The 26,164-nt window shown below is 37.5% G+C and overlaps 1 protein-coding gene across 6 annotated transcripts in view; it reads right to left on the minus strand.

Annotated features, from left to right (window-relative positions):
• PLPP1 (phospholipid phosphatase 1) overlaps positions 1 to 26,164 on the minus strand; it is a 100,402-nt gene that overhangs the window by 49,097 nt on the left and 25,141 nt on the right. For 4 of the 6 annotated variants that reach the window (XM_054512024.2, XM_045894972.3, XM_054512029.2 and 1 more), the window contains exon 2: positions 12,478 to 12,632. The exons of the other annotated variants lie outside the window; for them this stretch is intronic. In XM_054512024.2, coding sequence (XP_054367999.1) covers positions 12,478 to 12,632 — 155 coding nt within the window. The remainder of the gene's footprint in view (positions 1 to 12,477; positions 12,633 to 26,164) is intronic. 6 annotated transcript variants of the gene reach the window in all.

Here is a 26,164-nt window from a genome sequence, read left to right on the forward strand (position 1 = left end):
TCTGCTTCTCCCTCGCCCTCTGCCCCTCCCCCACTCATGCTCTCCGTCTCCAGCTCACTCATTCTTTCTCTCAAATAAATAAATAAAATCTTTAAAAATTGACCAAAATGGTGGACAATTTTTTTAAATTCTTATTTAAAGAAGGAGCCCACAGGAATGTGGCTACAATAGAATATTAAGTAATCTTCCAGAGAGCTAGATACACGACATAAGCTATTTATGGCTACAGGGAAACACCAAAATGTTTCATGAGTGACTTCTTTACAGACACTATTTTTGCTCACACTTCACAATTACTGAATAAGGTAGTATTCAAAATCCCTATGCTGCATTGGACATGTTTATTTTTTATGGCCTACATCACCAATCCTGCACTCCAATCACAAATAAGGTAGTTTCACATAAGCAGTTTTAAGCTTAAACTTTTAAACATAGGTCCTGTTTCTCAACAGAAACTAAATGCAGGATTTTTAAATATTTGTTTAAGGTAACCATATAACATGACCAAGGAATTAAATAATTTTAAATGAGCTTTCTTTAAAAGGCCCACAATCCCTTATTCTAAGATTCAAGACCCTCAAAATTCTGACCAGAACTTACTAATGGCAAAACTTAACCTGAAGAAATGAAGAAATGATCCTAGCCTTTATTTACCTCACTTACTTGGACTAGTCATATTTCACTATATAGATCTTAATGTCTTTGATTATGTTCTAGACCCTGCCAAGAACATTACATAAGGTATACGAATCATATAACCTTTCAAAAATTCAAAAAGTTTTGGCTCCAAGAATTTTGGATAATGGACTGTGAATCTGTATTTAGATAAAATCTTCACTATTAAAACATGTTTCTAAATTCAACCTATTATTTTTCAGGAAGCCAAAAAATTTTAAATGTATTCAAGTTTTATTGAATAAAGCCTGCAACAGTAATGGTCCCCCCACATAAAATGTACTAAACGTATCTTAATTATCAGACTGTAAGTGCCACAAGATTTCAGTTCCTTGTTTTTTTCTTTTAAAGACTGAATTTGTAAGTACTATCAATGTCTTTCTGTTATAACTGAAGAATCAATACTGATACACTATTAACTAAACTCCATAGTTCACATTAGGGTTATTCTTTGTTGTACATTCTATGTGTTTGGCAAATACATAATGACATGCATCCACCACTATAGCATCATAGAGAATAGATTCACTGCCCTAAAAATCTTCTGTACTCCAACCCTTCATCCCTCCTCTGTCCTCCCCCAAACACCTGGCAACCACTGATCCATCGTTTTATTGTCTCCAAAGTTTTGCCTTTTCCAGAATGTCATATAGGTGGAAGCATACCCACCCTATGTAGCCTTTTCAGAATGGCTTCTTTCATTTCACAATACACATTTAAGGTTCTTCTATGTCTTTTTATGACTGGATAGCTCATTTCTTTTTAGCACTGTATAATACTCCATCATAAAGACATACCACAGTTTATCCATTCACCTTCTGAAGGAAATCACAGTGGTTTTCTTTTTTTTTTTTTTAAAGATTTTTATTTATTTATTTGAGAGAGACAATGAGATAGAGAGAGAGAGCATGAGAGGGGGGAGGGTCAGAGGGAGAAGCAGACTCCCTGCTGAGCAGGGAGCCCGATGTGGGACTTGATCCAGGGACTCCAGGATCATGACCTGAGCCGAAGGCAGTCGCTTAACCAACTGAGCCACCCAGGCGCCCCCACAGTGGTTTTCAAATTCTGGCAATTATGAATAAAGCTGCTACTCTAAATATTGTGTGCTGGTTTTGCGTGACCTAAGTTTTGAATTCATTTGGGTAAATAGCTAGGAGCACAACTGTTAGATCATGTAAGATTATGTTTAGTTTTCTAAGACACTGCCAAACCATCTTCCAGAGTGACTGTACCATTTTACAGTGCCACTGGCAATGAATGAAAACTTCCGTTGCTCCACATCCTCACCGGCAGTTGTTGTCAGTGTTTTGGATTTTAACCATTCTAATAGGTGTGTAGTGGTATCTCGTTATTATTTTAATTTACAACTCCCTAATGAAGATATTGGACAACCTATCATATGTTTATTTGCCATGTGTATATCTACTTTGGTGAGGTGACTGTTCAGATCTTTTCCCTACTTTTCAGTTGGGTAGTTTGTTCTCTTATTGTTGAGTTTTAAGAGTTCTTTGTATATTTCAGATACAGTCCTTTATCAGATATGTGTTTTATAAATATTTTCCCTCAGTCTGTGGCTTTATGCAGAGCAGAAGTTTTTAATTTTAATGAAGCCCAGCTTATCAATTATTTACTTCAAGGATCATGCTTTTGGTGTCATTATCTAAAAACTCACTGCCAAATTCAAGGTGAAAATTTATTTTTAATTACAAAAAAAGCTTTCAAAGAAACAGGGTTTCAATCAATTTCTGTTATATAAAATTGGGTTCAACCAATTTCTTAAAACCTAAAAAAGTAAAGAACATCCCGATCTACAGTTTTCAAAATACTACTTATGAAAGAGAAAAATAAATTAATGAAATATTAACAGAAATGCCTATACTTTTTTTTTTTTTAAGTAATCTCCACGTCACAAATGGGGCTCAAACTCACAACCTGGAGATCAAGAGTCACATGTTCCACCAACTGGGCTAGCCAGGCACCCCAAATGCCTACACTTTTATCTAAAGTATGTCAGATGACACTTCTGAAATAAGTCATACTGACACTCTGCCTTCAGACTCTTTGATCCATAAGGAAAAAAATACTAATATTTTCATATATTCAGAGATGAATTTGTAAAAAAAAAAAAAAATTTGGTTTGTTTTACAAAAAGGTTAAGAATTAATGGAAAGGAGGGATGCCTGGGTGGCTCAGTCTGCCTTTGGCTCAGGTCATGATCCCAGGGTCCTGGGATCAAGTCCTGCATCGGGGTCCTTGCTCAGCAGGAAGCCTGCTTCTCCCTCTGCCTGCCACTCCCCCTGCTTGTGCTCACACTCTCTCTCAAGTAAATAAATAAAATCTTTAAAAAAAGAATTAATGGAAAGGAGATAAATTTGACCTTTTTCATATATCCTAAAATAACTGCATATTAATTTCATTATATCCATCAAAAATACATATCAACTTGGCCATTTTGCCAACTCAGTGTTTACCGAATTCAATTATGTCACTTCTGCTTGAAAAAGCTGGGGGTGGGGGGTGAGGAGATTTAACTCTGAAAGCAAGTTTTTTTTTGTTTTTGTTTTTAAGATTTTAAGTAATCTCTACACCCAATGTGGGGCTCAAACTCACAAGCCCCAGATCAAAACTCACACACTGCACCAACTGAGCCAGCAAGGTGCCACTGAAAACAAGTTTAGATGGTAAGAAGACTTAATTCCTGGTTCTAAGCAAAATGAACATTTTAATTTCAATTGTCTTATCACATACAATTCACTGATGAAGCTTGTTGAGTAGAAAGAGATTTTAGGACTTCTCAAAAATCAGAGTTTTCCTCTAGAAATAACATTCAACCCATTCCAATCCTACAAATTTGTCAAGAAACATGCAGCAGAAAAGTTAGAAAATAATGTCTTCTAGTTTAGCGGAGTTGTGCTCAGCATGTGAAGCAAAAGTTCTTCATCCCTTAACCTTATTAGCAAGCATTCCATAACAACCCCTGAAACTATTTTTTTTTTTTTAAGATTTATTTATTTTAGAGAAAGAACACATGCGTGAGTAGCGGGGAGGAGCAGAGGGAGAGAGAGAGAATCTCAAACAGACTCCCCATTGAGCGTGGAGCCCCATAAGGGGTTTGACCCCAGGACCCTGAGATCATGACCTTAGCCAAAACCAAGAGTCAGTCCCTTAAATGACTAAGCCAGGCACCCCACCCCAGAAACTATTTTTAAGATTTTATGAGAAGATATTTTTCCCAGAGAATCCCTTAAAAAGTCACAGCATTTAGGAAAACAAAAGTGAAACTGAGTAAGTTTGGCTACTGTGACATGAAGAGAACTTCAGTTTTCATTACTGGCAGTAATATACTCAATATTTATGTAACTCTTCTCTCCTCTAAGTACATCCAATATAAGTTAAAATTTATCAAAATATTTTCAAGCGTTCCATAAAATGAATATATAATCATTAATATACTAAATCTACACACTACGTCTTCCAAACATAGCATGAAAAGCAATCTTAAATAAAAAAAAGTCTGTGATTACGGCAAATTATTTAGGGATGCATCTGGTATAACTTCATTTTATGACAATTATATACAGAAAGCGTGCTGGAAAAATTGCTCAGAGCAACTGATTGAATCAGTACTTTCCATAACAATGTTGATAGGAAACATAGCTCCATATGGGAATAAGTAAACAATAAAACTTTTTTCCAACCTAAGAAACCCACATCCATAATACTATATATCTTTAATTCGAATGGCTATTTCCCCCATATTTTAAGATATTTGTAATTAGGATATATATCCAATATAATAATGTCTCATTTTCTCCTGAAAAGCTGTTTTAATGAGGTATCTCATATTAAAGATAACCTGGAAATACATTGTATTTACAAAAAGTTAAGGTTTATTTTCATGGTCATAATTATAAACATAAGCCACACTCTTACCCATTTCACATATAGTAGTGTTTCATTAATTTTTTTCTACCTATATTTTTAAAGATCTATTTATTTATTTTAGAGAAAGAACATGCAAGTGAGCAGGGGCGGGGGGGCAGAGAGTAAGGGAGACAAACAGACCCCCCGCTAAGCAAGGAGCCTGCCACAGGACCCTGAGATCACGACCTGAGCTGAAATCAATAGTCAGACACTTAACCAATTGGGCCACCCACAGGCACCCTTCTAACTATATTTTTAAACAATTATGACATACCAAGCACTATGTTTGGCGCTATGGACACAATGGAGCAAAAGAGATCATGCCTACCCTAGTAAACCATATTTCCTTGTGCCTGTTGGGGCGAATCTGGAAAAAGGCAGCCACAGCACCTAATAACATGGCAAGTGGAACAAGACACTGTTTTGATACCAGTTTCCTGGACTAGTACAGGAAAGAGTGTCAAGAGAGACTTGCCATGCCATAAAAGCCAACAAACACCAATGGCTTCCTACAGTGGAGGGCATTTATGGACACTCTGACCATGAACAATACTTTACTTATATATTACCTTATAGCTTATAAAAATATATTAACCCATCTATTCTTTCTTCTTCATGACTAGCAATTTCTTATTATCATCTAAGCAGCTACTCAAAAAAAAAAAAAAAGATTGGGCCTAATTTGTCTTTTTTAGGTCACCCTAAAGAAACAGGATTTTTTAAACTGTGTGCCAAAAACAACTTCAGAAAATCCATATACACAACAGTAAATGATCTCCCTCATCCTCTCAAACATTACCAAATCTCAAACTTCGCAGATACAGTATTCTATAACAATTCAACCCAAAAGAGTTATTCCATACTGTCTTTTTCCTCAGGCATTAATAAAGGGAGTAAAAGAATTTAAAAAAAATTAAATTGAAAGAAATTACAATACCAAAAACAGAGAAAAATATTTTTTCTAAGTTGTGTTTTATCCCTTAAAATTCTTAATACTATCTACTTAACATATTCCACTAAATCTTAGGAATAATCAATGCTAGAAAAATACTTGTGCTGAATGCTATACAAAAGCCAAGCATTTTTTGGTTATGTTTACCCACACAACTGTCGAAAAGATAATCCAAAGTACATTTTAAATTGTGGCTTAGGAGGCTATTGACATTTCTGTTTTTTGTAATAATAACCTAGAATGACTTCACTAAAACCAAAAACTGGAATAATCCACATCCTAGAGTAAGGGAATTCTAGTAGACAAACACTTCAAACAATGGAAACATAACAGGAATTCAAATAACACAATATTAAAATGAACTTGAAAGTTTTTTGCACATTAAGATAGGTTTATATAAATGTTCTATCATGAGCTAATAACTTAATATACAATAGATACTTAAGATGAAGTTCATCATTAACAACGGTAGATTGTGACAAAGACTCTCTCCTTGACCAAATTTTAGCTTCCTCTAAACTCTGTTCTCGATGAGGCTTCGACCTTGGCCTTCTGTGTTTGTCCTGTACAGCCCAGCCTTAGTTAAGAATCCCCCAATTGTTGATATCTGATCACACTTGATACTTGATCAAGTTCCTTATTCCCAACTTTTGATGTCTAAGTCCTGGTATACCCTGAAGAAGAATCCTATTAGTTTTGCAAAAATCCTGCTACCCTTGATGTCTTCTCTTAGTGATTTTCCATCTCCTGACCTCCACACCCTGCTACTTGGCTATAAATCCCCACTTGTCCCTGCTGTATTCAGAGCTGAGCTCCATCTCTTGCTCCTATTGCAATAATCTTGAATAAAGTCTTCCTCACCATTTTAACAAATGTCAGCATCATATTTTCTTTAATAATAGTTATAAGGGAGAAAACCTCTAATTCCTCAATAAACTTTGGTTGGTAGACTTAAAAAGGGGAAAAACTAAAACCTCTTCTTAAAATTACTCTATATCAACCAACACCTGAGTGCTGAATTGTGTTCAAGGCACCAAGTCCATAGAGTTAAAGATACAAAGATGTGTCTGTAACAAAGAATTTGACTGGCCTTTGTCTCTGGCTCCTACGAAGAGACTAAATTCTTGGTATTTCCTGAGTAACAGGAATACTTTTGTTATTTATGAATCTGTTAAATCACACCTGAGTTTATGCTGACATGATGAGTCAGGATGGGTATGATCACCAGAAAGATCAGCCATGTGATCAGAGGGCTTGGAGCCCCAGGGAGGGAAAGGGGACTTGAGATTGAGATTCAATCAAATATGAAATATTTGAAATAAGTGAAACCCAATAAAAACACCATACACTTGAAGCTTTGTGAATATACCAGAGTGCTGGGAGGGTGACAAGCCTTGACTCCATTGGGAGAGGGCACAGAAATTCTGCATTCGGGCTCCCCTCAACGTCCACATTTCACTTTAAGTGTATCTTCACTTGGCTGGTACTGATATGGATCCTTTATAAAAAATTGTAATAGGGGAGCCTGGGTGGCTCAGTTGGTTGAGTATCTGACTCTTGATCTCAGCTCAGGTCTCAATCTCAGGGTCATGAGTGCAAGCCCGCATTAGGCTCCACGCTGGGCATGGAGCCTACTTTAAAAAAAAGTAATTAAAAAATAAAGCACTTTCCTGAGTTCTCTGAGTCATTCTAGTGAATTATTAAACCTGAGAGAGTCATGGGAACTTCCAAATTTGTAGTAGGTTGATCAAAAATACAGGTGACCTGGGAACACCCAAACTTGTGGCTGCCATCTGAAATGAGGGCAGTCTTGTAGGGGTAGGGGGTCATGGATTTGTAGCCAGTTGGTCAGAAGCTGGGTGACCTGGGGACCCTCAAACTTACAGATGGCAACTAAAGTGAGGGCAGTCTTTTTGGAAACCGTGATCTTAAACCAGTGGAGTCTGATGCCAATTCTGGGTGGTTAGCATCAGAACTGGATTATAGTACACTATTACATGCAAGACAAAATTTCTGTCTTTGAGATAGATATAGGTTTATCAGTAGGTCCATTCAGGACCACAGCCAACCCAGCAAGAACAAGGAGTGGAGTTTTTATTTTTATTTATTGTGCATCTTCAAAATATCATTATTAACATCTTTTCTTTTGGAACTTTCTTGGAGACAAACAAAACTAAACCCACACACAAAACAGTTAAGCTTCTGGAACAACTATGTGAAAATGGGTATACAGTTTGGACAGTTAAGCTTCATGTTTATCAAAATGAAAATGGGATAATTTCTAGTGGGTTTTAAAATTTTTAAATAGCCTTTCTTGTACAAAACAGTATGTGTTCACAGGAAGAAATAAAATGGAAATGTGAGAGATAAAATGAAGGTAGTATCATATAGTAGTGATCAGAGAAAACCATTATTTCTCATCTCCTTCCCCTTCCCACTTTATATATTAAAAGAGATCTTACCAGGTCAATAAATATCAAAAATTATAAAATATATGGATATCACAACATTTCATCACCAGGATATATCATAAACAGTCCCTAAGCCTGAACTAATTTATTTCCAATTTTCTGCTATAAAAAATGATGCTGTAATAAACATTCTTATAACTAATTCTCTACATGAAACTGTTACTATTTCTTTTCTTTTTTTATATAATTTTTTTTTTAAGATTTTATTTATTTATTTGAGAGACAGAGAGCATGAGAGGGAGGAGGGTCAGAGGGAGAAGCAGACTCCCTGCCGAGCAGGGAGACCGATGCGGGACTCGATCCCGGGACTCCAGGATCATGACCTGAGCCGAAGGCAGTCGCCCAACCAACTGAGCCACCCAGGCGCCCGAAACTGTTACTATTTCCTTAAGGTAAACTATGTGAAGTACAATTTCTAGGTCTAATGATACATTCTTCTTAATACAAATTTATACTCCTACCAACTTTGTATATAAAATACTTGTTTTCTATTTTTTTTTTAGATTTTTAAATTTATTTTTGAGTGGCGCCTGGGTGGCTCAGTCGTTAAGCGTCTGCCTTCAGCTCGGGTCATGATCCCGGGCCCTGGGATTGGGCCCTGCGTCGGGCTCCCTGCTCAGCGGGAAGCCTGCTTCTCCCTCTCCCACTCCCCCTGCTTGTGTTCCCTCTCTCGCTGTGTCTCTCTGTCAAATAAATAAATAAAATCTTTAAAAAAAAAAAAAATTTATTTTTGAGAGAGAGAGAGCGCACCGCACATGTGTGTGTGCATGAGTGGGGGGTAGGGGCAGAGGGAGAAGCAGACTCCCCACCGAGCGGAGAGCCTGATACAGGACTCAATCCAAGGACCCTGAGATCATGACCTGAGCCAAAGGCAGACGCTTAACTGACTGAGCCACCCAGGCGCCCTATACTTGTTTTCTATACTTGATAAGGTAAGGAAAGCTTTTCCCTTTGCCAATATAAGAGGCCAAACCATTTTCTCAGTGTTGCTTTAAAATGAACTTTTTAATAAATCAAATCTTTTTTTTTAAGATTTTTTATTTATTTGACAGAGAGAGATAGCGAGAGCAGGAACACAAGCAGTGGGAGAGGCAGAGGGAGAAGCAGACTCCCCACTGAGCAGGGAGCCCGATGCGGGGCTCGATCCCAGGACCCTGGGATCATGACCTGAGCCAAAGGCAGATGCTTAACGACTGAGCCACCCAGGTGCCCCATAAATCAAATCTTTTTAAAAATATTTTTTGGCAATTCTTTTCTTCCACAGACAACTTTCTGTTCATGCTCTTTGCCCATTTAACTTTGGGGCACGCATCTGTTTCTCACTAACTTATTAGAGTATGTATATATAATATAAAAAGTTTAAGCCTTTTTCACATACATCCAAATATATCCATAGTTTGTCATGATGCAGTTTAGGTCACTGTGAATAATACCATGTCTCTTTAGGAGTTTTATAAGTTGGCCACAGAAAATAGTCTTTATTAGGTTAACAGTCTATTATTTTAGGCTAAACATTTGTACTATACAGTAGTAACACAGAGCAATCAAGACCTAAAAAAAGCAAGTACTCAGAGTCACTAACAAAACCTAAAAAAAGCAACTATTCACAGCCACTACTCAAGTTAATGTAAAATAACCCATTAAACACAGATAACAGTTTTCTATTCCCAAATTGTATACACTTTAAACTCTAGAAAAAGTGTACTTATTCATTGCAACATAGGGATTTGGGATTTAACACTTACTTTACTTTTACTATCATTACTCTCAGAGTTTGCATACAAATTAAAGATTTTATCTTTTTCTAGAAATGTAAAATTTTACAAAAGTAAATGTACAAGGAATAAGGAGGGAGAAGATACATGAAGCCAAAAGGGGAAGAAAGAAAACTGATGTCACTAAAAAGTGAATCGTTAAAACCCATAAAGAACCTTAATCCTGAACACACAGAAAACTATATAGTTTTCTGAATGTTGCATCTTTTTGATTAGCTGATGAATGCATTTTTTTTAAAGATGATAGACCTCAGATTGTAAAAAAAAAAAAAAAAAAAAGACATGCCCTTAAATATATTTTATCATCCAGGGGCGTCTGGGTAGCTCAGTTGGTTGGGTGTCCGACTTCTTGATTTCAGCTTAGGTCATGATCTCAGGGTTGTGGGATCAAACCCTACTTTGGGCTCCCAGCTGGGCGTGGAGTCTGCTTGAGATTCTCTCTCCCTCTCCCCTTTTCTTTTGTTCTTCCTCTAATAAAAAAAATGTTTTATCATCCAAAATCTTAGTACTCAAATTATAAAGTATGTGTGTATGTATTAAGTTACATCAAACGTAAATCACCTTACAGAAAATAAAATTGTCTTCTATATCTAATGTTATGTAAATTATTAAAACAACAAATAAACAAACTTACCCTAGGAATTTGTAAGAATACCCTTATAATAATCCACAAGCCAACAGCACATTTAAGGCCCAGAAACTGGCCAAATACTACTACTTCCTGCCATTTTTTTTTTAATTTAGCTTTATGGCTGTTAACTTAAATGTTTCTTCATATTTATTAATAACTCAAAATTACTTGTTACAAAAATTAGTAAAAACCAGGGCGCCTGGGTGGCTCAGTTGGTTAAGCGACTGCCTTCGGCTCAGGTCATGATCCCGGAGTCCCTGGATCGAGTCCCACATCGGGCTCCCTGCTCGGCAGGGAGTCTGCTTCTCCCTCTGACCCTCCCCCCTCTCATGTGCTCTCTCTCATTCTCTCACACACACACACACAAAAATTAGTAAAAACCAAAACTGAACAAAACTGAATTTTCAAAGCGCTCATAATGATCTTAAAGAATGTCCAACTAAAGGAAACAACATCAAAATATTAACTGTCTTCAGGCAGTAGAACTAAGGGTGATTTCTCTTTCCTTCTCAACAGATTTTCTTAAATTCAGAAATGAATATCTATTATTTTTATAACTAAACTTTTTTTAGAAAAAGATGAAAGGTACCAAGTCAAATAACTAAAAGTAACTTCCTGATCTTCAAGCAACTGTCTCCTCAAATAGAGGGATAGTTTTTAAAATTTTACCCAGTGATAGCTGCTCAAAATAACGGCTACAACAAACACCTTGCACTTCATACAAGTAGAGTTACAGTAAGACAGTACAGTCTATTTTCATCTAAGTGGCAGGACTATATGCTTTGCTGCACATTGTTTCATCAGCCTGAAGGCTAAAATAAAAGTTACCTGTTATGGTAGAATTTAATTTTTAGGGAAAAAGTAATTATCTCCATAAACTAAATCCAGATTTTTCTCCCTTTTTAATGCTATAAAAGTAGTTACGATCAAATTAGAATATGTAGACAATATATGGAAATATTCACTATATCTTGATATACCGCAAAAACCCAGTCCCCTTTACCTTCACAATATAGTGCTAAAGACCACCCAAAAACAAACAAACAAACAAAACGAAACAAAAACCTGCTAGCCAAAAATAAAAAAAGAACTCAGATATGAAATGGAAAACTAAAGAACCAGTTAGGTTATTATTCTTAACCACATCAGGGCAAAATAGGCAAAGAAAAGATAGCCTGTCCTATTGTGGAAATAAAGCTGCTTTGTCTGCTACAACAAAAATTTTTAAGTCAACTATCTAGGGAAGCCAACTGCCAAAAGACAACTGGTTAAAGGAGAAATACAGAATCACCTGCTGCAATCCCAAGACACTCAAGGAGGTAAATCTTTGCTCCATCTCTTCTATTTCCAACTCAAAGAGAAACAGGGTGGGGCAAGATTCAGTAATCACAGCCAAGGATAAAGAATGTAATCACAAAATCTCAAGGACCAATCTTAACCCTAATTTGTGAAACTAAACCTAGAAGGAAAGTTTCTAATTATTTAAAAAAATGAAAACCAATATTATCCTATAAACTGATGAATTATCTAAAGATCAGTACAACTTAAAAAATAATAAGTTTTGATGTATTCTGAGGATTTTATTTTGCATATGTACTTAAATTCTGCTGAGTTGTTTTCTCAATTTTAATGAATAAATCTACCTCCTTTTTTATGGTTTCAATATTCATTTAAAATATGACAAAATAAGCATTATCTTAGTTTCAGCTCTGCCATAAAATAGTTTACTGGGCTTGACCAAGTGTCTGGGCCTAACTTTCTTCACTTACATACAGAAAGGTATTGGTCCAAATGACCTAAATGAACCCTTCCACTGTAAAATAATCATTCTATATTTCTTCATGATGACATCAAGTTATTCTGGGTCACATCCCCTTTAACTGAAGTTACACTGTCCCTAGATGAAAACAGTTGGTATATTCCTCTAGTCATTCACCACATCAACACTGGTGAAGACAGTACTACAGATTTACTCCCACCCCTACTCCATCACTTCATCCATCCTCCAGCACAACAAACCCATCACTACCTACTTATTAATTTACTTACAGAGGAAATGGGTAAACCAAGCCCCACTATGGAGAGGACAGTGGATGTGATGGTACTGTCATGGTACGGATACTGGATGCTGTTGTCTTTACAGAAAAAGCCTCTCTGAAATGGATTTATTTGGCTCAAACTTAGAACAGCCATAGGCATGGAAGCTGTTGGGGAAGGGAAAAAAGATACACATGGTTAAATTCAATTCACTTCATTAGGAAGTAAACTCTACTGAATGGGATACAAATCTTAACCATATTTGATCCTTTCTGAAAAGGATCAATATTTCAAGATACCCAAGAGTAGAGATAAAGGAAACCATGCAGCATTAGCTTGTCCATATCAGCCCCACCTTTATCAGGTATAAATTCTCTTGCTTGCGTTGACCTCTGATTTTAAAGACAATCAATAAAAGAAATACCCAGGGAAGAGAGCAAAATTGGCCCATAGAAAAATAAAGTTGAAAAAACAAGAAGGTTTTGTATTTTACATTTTGTAACTAGTTTATTTTTAATTGAATTGTTCGATATTTTAAATATGTTTAAGAGAAAAAGGGAAACCTGTAAATACATTTAATTATAAATAACATTGTAACAGCCAAAAATACTCGAGGGGAAAAATAGAAACTTTTGTTTCACATTAAAAATTAATAGGGTTAGGAAAAAATAGAAACTGTAAGTGTATTTGATAATAAAAACAGAAAGAAACTAGTCCTTTTTTCCCCCAAAGATAAATTTAAAATTTTTATTAGCCCTGCAAGGCTCCAAATCACTTGAGCCAATTATACAGGAATAATATCCATTTCAAATTTTTCGCCCAAGTAAAATGAAAGACCAAAGAGAAGTTAAATAACTTAAATATTTGAGTAGCTTCGTAGTATGTTCAAATTTACTATGTTTTTACGCTTTGTTTTATACAATTCAAACACCCTAGCATCTACTCACTATATGCTCAGTACTAGGTTAGGCCACACATAGGGAGACAAACTAATAAAAAAGAGACACTAGTTTCAAGAGCCTAAACCTCACGTGTAGAAACAGAATGTATATTAGAGGAAACTGTTTAAAATGCAATACCAAGATAGATATTTGGGGGTTGATGAAATTGTTCTGTATCTTGATTGTGATGGTTACCCATAACTCTAAGCATTTGTCAAAACTCACAGAATGTACATCAAAATAAGTGAATTTTACTGTATGTAAATTTACAAAGAAATACCATAAAAAAGAAAGTGTGACTAATTTCTAAAATGGTATAAAAGGTCCTATAGGAATTCAGAGGTCAACGTGAACTAGAGTAATTAGAAAAGACTATTTTTAAAAAGGCAACTGAGTTGAACCTGTAACTGCAGGTAAACCACAGGCAAAAGGGACGGGCTCAGGGAGAGCATTTAGTGGTACAAAGAAGCAAGGTCAGCATGAGGTTGCACTAACAAGAGCACAGAGGGAATGAGCAAGGAGTTTTCAAGGTACATAACATTTCAGAGCCAATGTGTATTGCATCTCACACATGCCAGGCACTGGGCTTCACAGATTAACTCCATCCTTACCTATAACCCTGCAGGTAATAGCACTTCTCCCATTTTCCACATAAAGTTATTATGAGGCTTAGACAAATGTGGACCCTTGCTGAAACAAATAAGGAGTAAAACCAGGATTCCAATACAGGCTGTTTCCAGTGTCAGTGTATATATGGCCTCCCATGGAGGAAAGTGATCTGGATAAATTAAGAGGTGAGAACTGTGACAAGATGATGAGACTGGGAGGTGGGAGACCGGTTGTTTGAAAAAGCTTGTTCAGTATAAAATACATATTATATTCATAATGAAAACTCAAAGTTAATGGAACAAAATGTTCTTTGCTACGGATAACTCTTAATTCTTCAATTCTGTGGTTTTTAATGGGAGGAAGAGGGCTTGAGATTTTTGCGTTTAATAAAAAGAATTATGTATTTAAAATACTGGCCTAGGGGCACCTGGGTGGCTCAGTCGTTAAGCATCTGCCTTTGGCTCAGGTCATGATTCCAGCATCCTGGGATCCAGCCCTGCATCCGGCTCCCTGCTCCACGGGAAGTCTGCTTCTCCCTCTCCCACTCCCCCTGCTTGTGTTCCCTCTCTCGCTGTATCTCTCTGTCAAATAAATAAATAAAATAAAATAAAATACTGGCCTAAAAAATGACTTTTCCTGTAGGAAATAAAATATCACTGCCCTCTTTGCTCAGTCAGGATCAGCAACAGGGTAAGATAAGGGATGCCAGAAATTAACTTAAAAAACAAAAACAAAAACAGGGGCTCCTGGGTGGCTCAGTCGTTAAGCATCTGCCTTCGGCTCAGGTCATGATCCCAGGGTCCTGGGGTCGAGCCCCACATCAGGCTCCCTGCTCCCCGGGAAGCCTGCTTCTCCCTCTCCCACTTCCCCTGCTTGTGTTCCCTCTCTCACTGTGTCTCTCTCTGTCAAATAAATAAATAAAATCTTTAAAAAAAAAAATAGTAGAAAGGAGACGATTTCATATAGCCTTGAAATAATCCAGTAATTAACAAATGAGTAGTGTGTTAACAGTGAAAACAGAAGAGAATGCATGAAGGAGTGTTCTGAATATAGAAATGACTTAACTTCATGCCTGATCACAAGGGCTGACGCAGACCTGAAGATGACGCTTCAGGGTTTGGAAGAGAGAAGAATGGTGGGCCCACTGACAGAAATGTGAAGCTGGGAGTGGGACATGGTTTATGGTGGAAGAAAATTAGTTTAGTATTGAGAATATTGCCTTTGGGGTGATCTGGTAACTTCTTAAATGCTCAGCTTCATCTCTGACTCTTCTCCAGGCAGCCCTTAAGACTCCAGAATGAACCATTTGCTGCTGCTGTCTTTTCATATTATGTTTTCAAAACCCCAGGTGCCTTCACATATGTTCAGCCTTCTACTAGGGATACTTGCCTTCTCATTTCCCCTTCAGTCCAAGGCAGGCACACCCTATGTATCAGTCCCATGGCAACTCACACACACATCTATCGTGCTATATTTTATATTGCCTGTGACATTCTGTCACCAACTTGAAGGCAAAGACTCTATCATTCTCATATGCTTTGCACCAGGCACAAATACAGTTGGCTCTGAATAAAAATACACTAAACAGCTATAATGGGTAACGATCAGAAGTAGGGAGGGTATGATACCCAAGACACTGGCATTAGAGATGGTAACTTAAGCCAGGGGAATCCAACAGTTCAGGAACAGCCTAAAATCAAAAGTAACAGAGATAAAACAATCAGCTAATGACTAAATATCCATAATGAAATCATGAACAGAGACTGTAGGAGAGAAAGGAAGAGAGGATGACCACATGCTCTAGAGGGCAGGGGTTGTGTCTGTTTTGTTCAGCAGCACACAGTGGCCATTCTTGCCAAAGAATGAACAACAGAGAAGTAGGGCAATGTTGTGATACAAAAGCCAAGAGAAGTAGCTTAGAGTAACAAGTCTATATCCAGGCAAAGGTAGGATGTCAAATACTAAGACATCAAGGAGAGTGAGAACTGAGTGGTCTCTGAGGTCTGAGGAAAAAGGGATCTTTGGTCACCACCCTTTTATTATAATACTATACCACCTCCACTAACAGAGCAATATCTTTATGAAGAAACTTCAATAATGAACTTCAATACTGGGTTGTCAATGTCTAAGCATGAATATCTTTCGTCAAGTTAAATATATCACAATTATTTCCTCTACTGCTCATACATTTTATATATACCTATGTATACAAGCACATCCCCATGAACTGAATTCTGTGGCCCCCAGAATTCTTATTTTGGAGCTCTAACCTCCAATTTTATCATATTTGGAGACAGGTTTTTTAGGAGGTAATTAGGGTTAAATGAGATCATAAATCTAGTAACTTAATCCAGTAAGACTGGTCTCATAAGAAGAGGAAAACAAATAGATCTCTCTCTCTCTCACTCCATGTCATGCACCAAGGAAAGGCCATGACAGGACACAGGAAAACGCAGCCATCTATAGGCCAGGAAGAGAGTCCTCACCTAAACCCAATCATGCTGGCATCCCGATATCAGAATTCTAGCCTCCAGAACTGTGAAAAACTAAACTTCTGTTGCTTAAGCCACCCAGTCTATGGCATACGGTTACAGCAGCCCAAGAAGAGTAAGACAGATCACAAACACATACACGCGCGCGCGTGCACACACACACAGGCAAATCTAACCCCCCAGAGTAAACAAATATCTCTATTTTAAGAAGCAATGGAATGGGGTGGTTGGGTGATGGACACTGGGGAGGGTATGTGCTGTGGTATGTGCTGTGTATTGTGTAAGACCGATGAACCACAGACCTGTACCCCTGAAACAAATAATACATTACATGTTAATAAAAAAAGGAAAAAAGTGGGCGCCTGGGTGGCTCAGTTGGTTGAGCGACTGCCTTCAGCTCAGGTCATGATCCTCGAGTCCCGGGATCGAGTCCCGCATCGGGCTCCCTGCTCGGCAGGGGGTCTGCTTCTCCCTCTGACCCTCCTCCCTCTCATGCTCTCTGTCTCTCATTCTCCCTCTCTCAAATAAATAAATAAAATCTTTAAGAAAAAAAGTAATGGAATATTCTCTGCTGTAGAGATTCTTTTCTTTTTCTTTTTTTTTTTTTTAAAGATTTTATTTATTTATTTGACAGAGAGAGACACAGTGAGAGAGGGAACACAAGCAGGGGGAATGGGAGAGGGAGAAGCAGGCTTCCCGTTGAGCAGGGAGCCCGATGTGGGGCTCAATCCCAGGACCCTGGGATCATGACCTGAGCCGAAGGCAGATGCTTAACCAATGAGCCACCCAGGCGCCCTGAGATTATTTTCAATAGTAATTTTTTGGGATAGTAATGGAGAGTACTGTGTCCAAGTTAGTATTATAGAAAGATGCTTCTCGAAATAAACCCTTTCACAGAATAGGTATATCCTTATATAAAGGATATAGAAACTATTTTTGACCCTAATCATAATTCTAGGGTATTTTTTTCTTACTTAAAATTTCCATACGAGAAGTCACTTTTTAAAAGTTCTTGCTAAACATCTTTCAGTCTTCTAAACACACTTGTTAGCTACTATATGTCTGCTCTTAGTGCATCCCTTCTAAGACACACTGAGGAAGATAGATAAATGAATACCTCGATAGATAAATATGCTTCCTATATTCTCCTTCAATAAAGTGATAATTGAAATTTCTCCTATATTAGATATAGTACATATATCCTTAAAGACATGGTATTACAAAATACTCTAAAAGAATAAATGGAATTAAGCTCAAATGCATTTTAAAGAGATACCAATGTCAATTTTTAGTATGTAGAAGCACTAGGTTTTTCAGGGCTCTTTGCAAGGGGACTTGGCACAAAGTTGTAGCAAACCAGTAGCTGCAGTTGCACCAGCCTCAGGATGTTTCCCATGGCCAAAAATGCTCTAAGTTGTTTCCAAGATCAAAGCATGCAGCAAGGGACATCTAGGTGGCTCATTTGGTTAAGCATCTGCCTTCAGCTCAGGTCATGATCCCAGAGTCCTGGGATGGAGCCCCGCATCGGGCTCCCTGCTCAGCCAGGAGTCTGCTTTCCCTCTGCCTGCCGCTCCTGCTTGTGCATGTGCGCTTGTGCACGCACCCTCTCTCCCTGACAAATAAATAAAATCTTAAAACAAAAACAAAGCATGCAGCAAGCAATGGCAACGCAGAGCCACCAGGAACAGACACCTGATTTCCATTACAAATATGGTAACGCTTATTAGCTAATGGAGCCACTTTCTGTGTTGCTTTGTGTGCATATGCAGCAGCACAAACTGGAATAGAGTGGATTTTGTCCCCTGCTGGCAGCATCACCCCAAAGGAATGGAGAGATCAGTAATCACCCCAGCTGGTGTAATACTGAATTGTTTCAAAACCAACTCATAATTGATACCAAGTAAAGGCACTGTGCACCCATTAAAATATGGCATGACTGAAGAAATAAAGCACATCTGAAACCTTAAAAAAATAAATTGAAGCAATAGTTTCAAAAAAAGTGCTAAATTTACTTTATGAAAATAATGAACTAAAAATCCAGACATTATTAAATGGACTTCAGTACCTACTACCTCCCCCTATTTTCTCAAAAGATCCTATTTCAGACATCTAAGTAAATATTATGCTATCCAGGGAAATTCAAATGTCCATTCTCTTGAAAATCTCCCCTTCTTATTCATTCGGACATTTCAATTCCTATTATATAGCAGCCACAGTGCCAGGAAAAAAAAAAAAAGGAAAAAAGACTGGAAGGGGGGACAAATGAGTAAGAGCTCACCAAAAATGTTTACTAAAAAAGATAGTGAGTGCTACAGGAAAGTAACAACTATTATTACAAGCAAAAGTGAAGCTTAGAGTATTTAGACAATGCAGCAATCAGGACCCCAGCAGGAAATAGCACGCTTAAACTGGGTAATTTAAGAAGAGCTTAATAAAGGACTATTTGCAAGGTATGGAAGATGGTCAGAGTCAAGAGACAGTACAACCTCCTGAAGCTGCTACCACCCCTAAGCCTTAAAAGTACAAAGAGGGCAGCTTCATAAGAACTGTGACCTCTGGGAAAGCCAACAAGACATGAAGGGGCAGGAGGAAGCCAGAAGAATAAACACAGCAACCCTCCTCTCCTCCTGCCAATGTTTCCCATTGTCCAAACACAAATCTAGAAGTCAAAGGGCAAGGTCAGCCTCCTCGTACTGAGGGCAGGGTAGTCAATGATGGGAACAGGTCCACAGAAGGAAATGGAATATATCCAAACCAGTATCAGGACAAAGGAAAACCAGTTAGGATCTCACCATGGAACAGATAATAACTAAAAGTGGATAACTGTGGAGAGCTTCATAAACGGACTATTTACAGAATCTATACTGAAACTATCTACTAGGAACTTTGAATTTTATTCTGTGAGTAACAGGAGACACAATCCAATCTGTGTTTTAGTAGGGGAAAAAACTCTGAGAAGAGCCATATAAAGGAAAAATCAGTGTGAGGTTAGAATAGAGGGAAAGTCTAGAGCCAAGAAACACAAGTGTGTATGAGAGATGCTAAGGGCCTGAAATAGAGAAGTAACAGCGAGAATAGAAGAAACAGATTCTAAAAATGTTTAGGAGAGAACTATGGGCCATGTCTCTCGGTATGTATCCATGGATATGTGTCTTTCAATTACACACACACGTCTACCTACCTACATTCAGCCTTTGGTATCTCTCCAGAATATATTTTTCACTTTTCCTTTGAGTAGATGACTATCTGTTAGCATTCCTTCCACAATCCTGCTTATTATAAGTACTTCAAGGAATATTTGTTGAATGAATAAATGAACAAATGAATAAACAAGTGAGCAAAAGCCTCTGAGACACATAAAACATTTGTGTAACCATAAACTTAGGTTTTCAAATGTTTTAAGTAACTTGAGTCTTTTGGAAAGAAAAATTCAAACAAACAAATCAAGAAAAGACCCAAAAACAAAAACAGAAAACGGATTAACAATCTGAAGTTCAAGAACATGCTAGGGAAGCACTTCCAATTCTACATTCTAACAACTACTTCTCAAGCATGTTTTCCACTAGGAATGCAAAGCGCTAACAAATAAACAGGCTGATATACCCATGTTGATTGCTACAAGAAATTTATAGTTCTACCATCTCCTGGAATCCTGAGGGCAATGCCTGTATAGTCCAGCGTTACCTCCACACAAAGCTTCAGACTTGGCTATTGTGGAACCCCTTCTCCTGACAGCACTCCTTACTCTTTTCTCAGGGAGAAAAGAAGCTGGGGCCCCAAACCAATCGTCTCTACTGATTCACCCAAAACAGAGGCCCACAACTTTCCTGCAGAAAAGCATAAGAATCAGATGTGAAAAAGAGATGATGAAAAGTATAAAGCATTAATACTTCAAGATGGGACTTTACAAATAATTAACAATCAGCTCCAGATCCATCTTTTCCCGGACTCTTGTCTAGAACCACTAGAAACAATCAGATCTGAAACTTTATCACAAAGCACACATTTGCCTATCCTACCCGTAACAGTAGTGCTGGATTTCCAATCTCAGCACCTGCCTCTAAACATCTGCAAAGTTAGCAAAGAACTTTGTTCCAAGATTCCCACATAAAATGTTTTCACATACTGTACAACTCTATAGTACATACTATACTGTGTACTCTCAGTAAAAGGATAAATCATATTGTGGTGTCTTATTCACCAACAAAAATATTTGCTCTTACTGGAAGCACCTAAAATAATTGGGGCAGCCTAACTTACAAGACCCTTAAATAGCCATCCTGCTAGTCTTGCAGCAATTTATAAACCTGAATCACAAAACACAAACATCCTTAGGAGAAAGGTTTCCTTTATAGTGAAAAGATTAATGCCATGGTTGTGGATTTTTACTGTGAATCCTTATAGTTTCCACTACTCAAAACAAATAGTTAATCATCTTCCATGGCCCTTCTCATATATGTCCAAGAAGAAGAATAAAAACATGTAGTCCTAAAGTATATTTTGTTCTTGAAGCCTTTAACTCCTTTTTTTCATGTGCCAAGAATCTCTTAGATCTTCGGGGGTGGGGGTTAAAATTGTTTTTATTTTTATTAACATATAATGTATTATTTGTTTCAGGGGTACAGCTCTGTGATTCATCAGTCTTTACACAATTCACAGCACTAACCATAGCACATACCCTCCCCAATGTCCATCACCCAGCCACCCATCCCTCCCAGACCCCCTCCACTCCAGCAACCCTCAGTTTGTTTCCTGAGATTAAGTCTCTTATAGTTTGTCTCCCTCTCTGGTTTCGTTTTGTTTCATTTTTCCCTCACTTCCCCTATGATCCTCTGTCTTATTTCTCAAATTCTTCATATCAGTGAGATCATATGATACTTGTCTTTCTCTGATTGACTTATTTCACTTAGCATAATACCCTCTAGTTCCATCCACATCATTGCAAATGGCAAGATTTCATTTTTTGATGCCTGCATAATATTCCATTGTATATATATACCACATCTTTATCCACTCATCTGTTTATGTACATCTCGGCTCTTTCATAGTTTGGCTATTGTGAACATTGCTGCTATAAATATTGGGGTGCACGTACCCCTTCGGATCCCTACTTTTGTATCTTTGGGGTAAATACCCAGTAGTGCAATTGCTGGATCATATGGTAGCTCTATTTTCAACTTTTTGAGGAACCTCCATACTGTTTTCCAGAGTGGCTGCACCAGCTTGCATCCCCCCAACAGTGTAGGAGGGTTCCCCTTTCTCCGCATCCCCACCAACATCTGTCGTTTCCTGACTTGTTAATTTTAGCCATTCTGACTGGTGTGAGATGGTATTTCATTGTGGTTTTGATTTGGATTTCCCTGATGCCGAGTGATATTGAGCACTTTTTCATGTCTCTGTTGACCATTTGGATGTCTTCTTTGCAGAAATGTCTGTTCATGTCTTCTGCCCATTTATTGATTGGATTATTTGATAGGCTCAATTTTCTAATAGTCCTTGAAAATCTGAAGAGCTGTCTGTTAAATAAATAACCTGGAATGGAATTCTCAACACATATTTTACTCATGTGTAGGGCCCCAGCTGAAAGGGGGTCCAATACCAGGGGTCTTCCTTCATTTTGAGCTTTTCAAAGTAGAAAAGGAAGCCAGGATGTGACTTGATTAGAGATAGTACTGGGGGATAAAGCCAATTATTTAGGAGATAAAAATTTGATTTTATCTTTTCTTAAAAAAGTTTTTTTTACAAGCCATTACAAAATCCCCATGGAAACAAAACATAAAAATTTCGTAACTTCCCAGAGATTCTGCTATATCCCATAGAGGGCTAGGCCTTATGCAAAGCAAATTTAGGGACTATATTCTATGAACTCTCACCAGACAAGATTTTTCTCAAGCCTCACTTTTCCTGGTCTGTATTAAGAAGAAAATAAGGTCATTTTGTATTTTCCAAATAGAATATTTTAGAACACACATATATACCCTAATTGAAAATCACAGCTTTATTTTTATTTATTTATTTTGGGGAGAGGAGGGGCAGAGAGAGAGAGAGAATCCCAAGCCCCAATGCAGGGCTCAATCTCATAACCCTGAGATCATGACCTGAGCTGAAATTAAAGAGTCAGACACTTAACTGACTGAGCCACCCAGGTGTTGTGACATATTAAATGGCATTGCCATTAATATTTGTTGACCAAGACTGCATATCCAATTACTTATTATGTGACCATCTTCCTGTTAATTTGCCATTTCATGATCATTAGCATCCAAGGGTCTAGAAGTCTGACCTTAGTTTTGCCCCTGAGTGGGGGTGTGGGGTCTGTGTATGTCTCTTCAATGACTTTTGTACTTTGTAGGTACTCAATAAATGTGTTTTGAACTAAAAACAAAACAAAACTAAACTAACATGTATTGAGCACCTATTATAGATCACCATCATACTAAGGCAGCTGCACATACAACTGCATGTTATCTTCATATAAAAACATACTGGGGCACCTGGGTGGTGCGCATCTGACTCTTGATTTTGGTTCAGGTCCTGATCTCAGGATTGTGGGATCGAACCCCAAGTCAGGCTCCGTGCTCAGCGCAGAGTCTGCTTAAGATTCTCTCTCCCTCTCCCTTTGCCCCACGCTTGCTCTCTCAAATAAATAAATAAATCTTTTTTAAAAAACCGTATTTATATTTCACACTTACTACCACAAAAAAATTTTAAAACCTAATCAATGAGTATGGATCATATACATAGAAATATATCCAATATAATGTTAAGTAATCAAAATAATCTATAAAAACACTATATTCAGTATAATTTCACTTATATAAAACAAATTATGTGTTTGTATCTAAATATTTATCGGAAAGCCTAGAATATATCACCAACTTTTAAGTAGTTCTGTCCAGAGATGACATTCATACAAATCAGGAAGAAAACTGATTTCCTACTATATATACTTCCATGTTTGAATATTTTACAATAAAATAAAAGACCAAAATAAATTTGAAATTTAAAAAATACTTTATCACAATGAAGAAGTTTTTCATTGTGTTTCCTGAAATTATGTTATACATGCAAGCTACCTGAAAAAAACCTATCTATGGTAAAGAGATTGTCTGAAACCAGGACAAAGGAAAAGCCTATTTTACTCTTCTGTTTAAAACAAAAAAAACAAAGCAATAGAAATTATCCCTTCATTTTTATACCTAATTGACAAGATCAGAGAGAAGTACACTTACAGTGAAATAATTACTTCTGGGGTTTCCACTCTCATACCTATAGAGAGCTATGATGATCTATTCCATATTAAATAGATAAATCAAAACTCTATGTCTAATATCCCCTAAGAAGTGTACAGAACAAAAGTAGTTTTTCACCTTAGAAATTTTGTTGTAACATTTTAGGCCTTCCCAGGACATACTTATTGTATAGAGAGTGGAAATAATCCTGAAGGTCATCAGGTTAGTAGAGAGAGTCAAATTTAAGCCATAAAAAATACACTTATTTGAGTCACCACTTCTTGAAAAAATCTTATAAAATGGCCAGACAAATCATTCTAAAATGGTGGCACTGCCTTTTTAATTACCTAACAAGAAATAAAGATCTTCCTCATCTTATGATGGGGTTCTATCCCAATAAACCCATAAGTTGAAAATATTTTAAGTCAAAAATCCATTAATAAACCTCAACAACTGAACATCATAGCTTAGCCGAGCCTACCTTAAACATGCTCAGAACACTTACATTAGCCTACAATTGGTCAAAATCATCTAACACAAAGCCTATTTTACAATAGTGTTGAATATCTCCTGTAAGTTACTGAATACAGCGCTGGAAGTAAAAAACCAAATAGCTGTATGGGCACAGAATTGTTTAAAGTGTATCGGTCATTTACCCTTGTGACACCATGGCTTACTGAGAGCTGCAGCTCACTGCCACTGCCCAGCATCACAAGAGAACATTTACCACATATCACCAGCCCAGGAAAGAACCAAATTCAAAACTCAAAGTACAATTTCCACTGAATGAGTATTGCTTTCTCACCATCAAAAAATCCTAAGTGGAACCACTGTAAGCTGGGAACTATCTGTATCACTCTAGTGAGCCTTTCAAGTTTTTGATTTAAAAAATTCTCAAAAGGGGCGCCTGGGTGGCTTAGTCGTTAAGCGTCTTGCCTTCGGCTCAGGTCATGATCCCAGCGTCCTGGGATTGAGCCCTGCATCGGGCTCCCTGCTCAGCATGAAGTCTGCTTCTCCCTCTCCCTCTGCCGCTTACCCTGCTTCTGCTCTCTCTCTCTCTCAAATTAATAAATATATTTTAAAAAAAAGATTCTCTCTCGGGGGCGCCTGGGTGGCTCAGTTGGTTAAGCGACTGCCTTTGGCTCAGGTCACGATCCTGGAGTCCTGGGATCGAGTCCCGCATCGGGCTCCCTGCTCGGCAGGGAGCCTCCTTCTCCCTCTGACCCTCTCCTCTCTCATGCTGTTTCTCTCTCGCTCGCTCTCTAATAAATAAATAAAATCTTTAAAAAAAAAAAAAAGATTCTCTCTCTCCCTCTCCCTCTGTCCCTCTCCAACTCTCTAATAAAAAAGTATAATTAATTATAATGGTAAAGTATAATAAAACTAATTAATGTCCTAAAGCCCACAGATGAAAGTGATAAAAAAAATAGGACCTTATAGAAGATGAGAATTAATTCAACTTGATATTCCTACATCTTCCCCTAATTATCCTTCCCACTTTGCCTCCTCCCATTTGTACCCTTTTCCCATCATCTTTCTTTGCTCTCTATACATTGCCTCCTTATCTGGTTATATTATAGAACTAAAGTCATTTTTTTTTTAAGATTTTATTTATTTATTTGACAGAGAAAGACACAGCGAGAGAGGGAACACAAGCAAGGGGAGTGGGAGAGGGAGAAGCAGGCTCCCCGCAGAGCAGGGAGCCCAATGTGGGACTTGATCCCAGGACCCTGGGATCATGACCTGAGCCGAAGGCAGTCGCTTAACCGACTGAGCCACCCAGGCGCCCTAAAGTCATTTTTAATATTAGTTATGCTAATTACAATTTTATGTTTCCTGTCCTAGTTTCAAAAACAGAATTTTATTTCTCTAAGGAAAAGTGAAAACATTTGTTCAATACCTGCTATTTGCAAGTATTTGTCTACGTATTATCCCCAAAAATTCCATGAAGGGGAAAAAAAAAGACAGCCCTCTAAAATCTGTAGGTTTGAAAACTTAAAAGTCACTAAATTGTAGGTCAAGAAAAGTCAAAACAAAAATCACAAAATAGTTTGAAATGAACAATGAAAATAGAACAAAGCAAAGCTTAGAGTACAGAGCTAAAATACTACACATAAAAAGAGCCTTAAATTTATACATCAGAGAAGAGGAAATAAGCATTCAGTACAGTAACTTATTTTTAAATCTCAAGAAAGTAAAAAGAATATAGATCAAAAACTAATGAAATAGAAAAAGAAGCAAAAATCAGATCAATAAAACTAAATGAGTTTCTACAGGTTAATGAAATGATCACTCTTATTAAAGGCTTAAGAAAACAAAAGAAAGGGGCGCCTGGGTGGCTCAGATGGTTAAGCGTCTGCCTTCGGCTCAGGTCATGATCCCAGGGTCCTGGGATCGAGCCCCGCGTCGGGCTCCTGGCTCAGCG

Source organism: Mirounga angustirostris, unplaced genomic scaffold (assembly GCF_029215605.1).
Source record: "Mirounga angustirostris isolate CCGP_5_RB_7025 unplaced genomic scaffold, mMirAng1.0.hap1 SCAF_7, whole genome shotgun sequence".
Classification (NCBI taxonomy): domain Eukaryota; kingdom Metazoa; phylum Chordata; class Mammalia; order Carnivora; family Phocidae; genus Mirounga; species Mirounga angustirostris.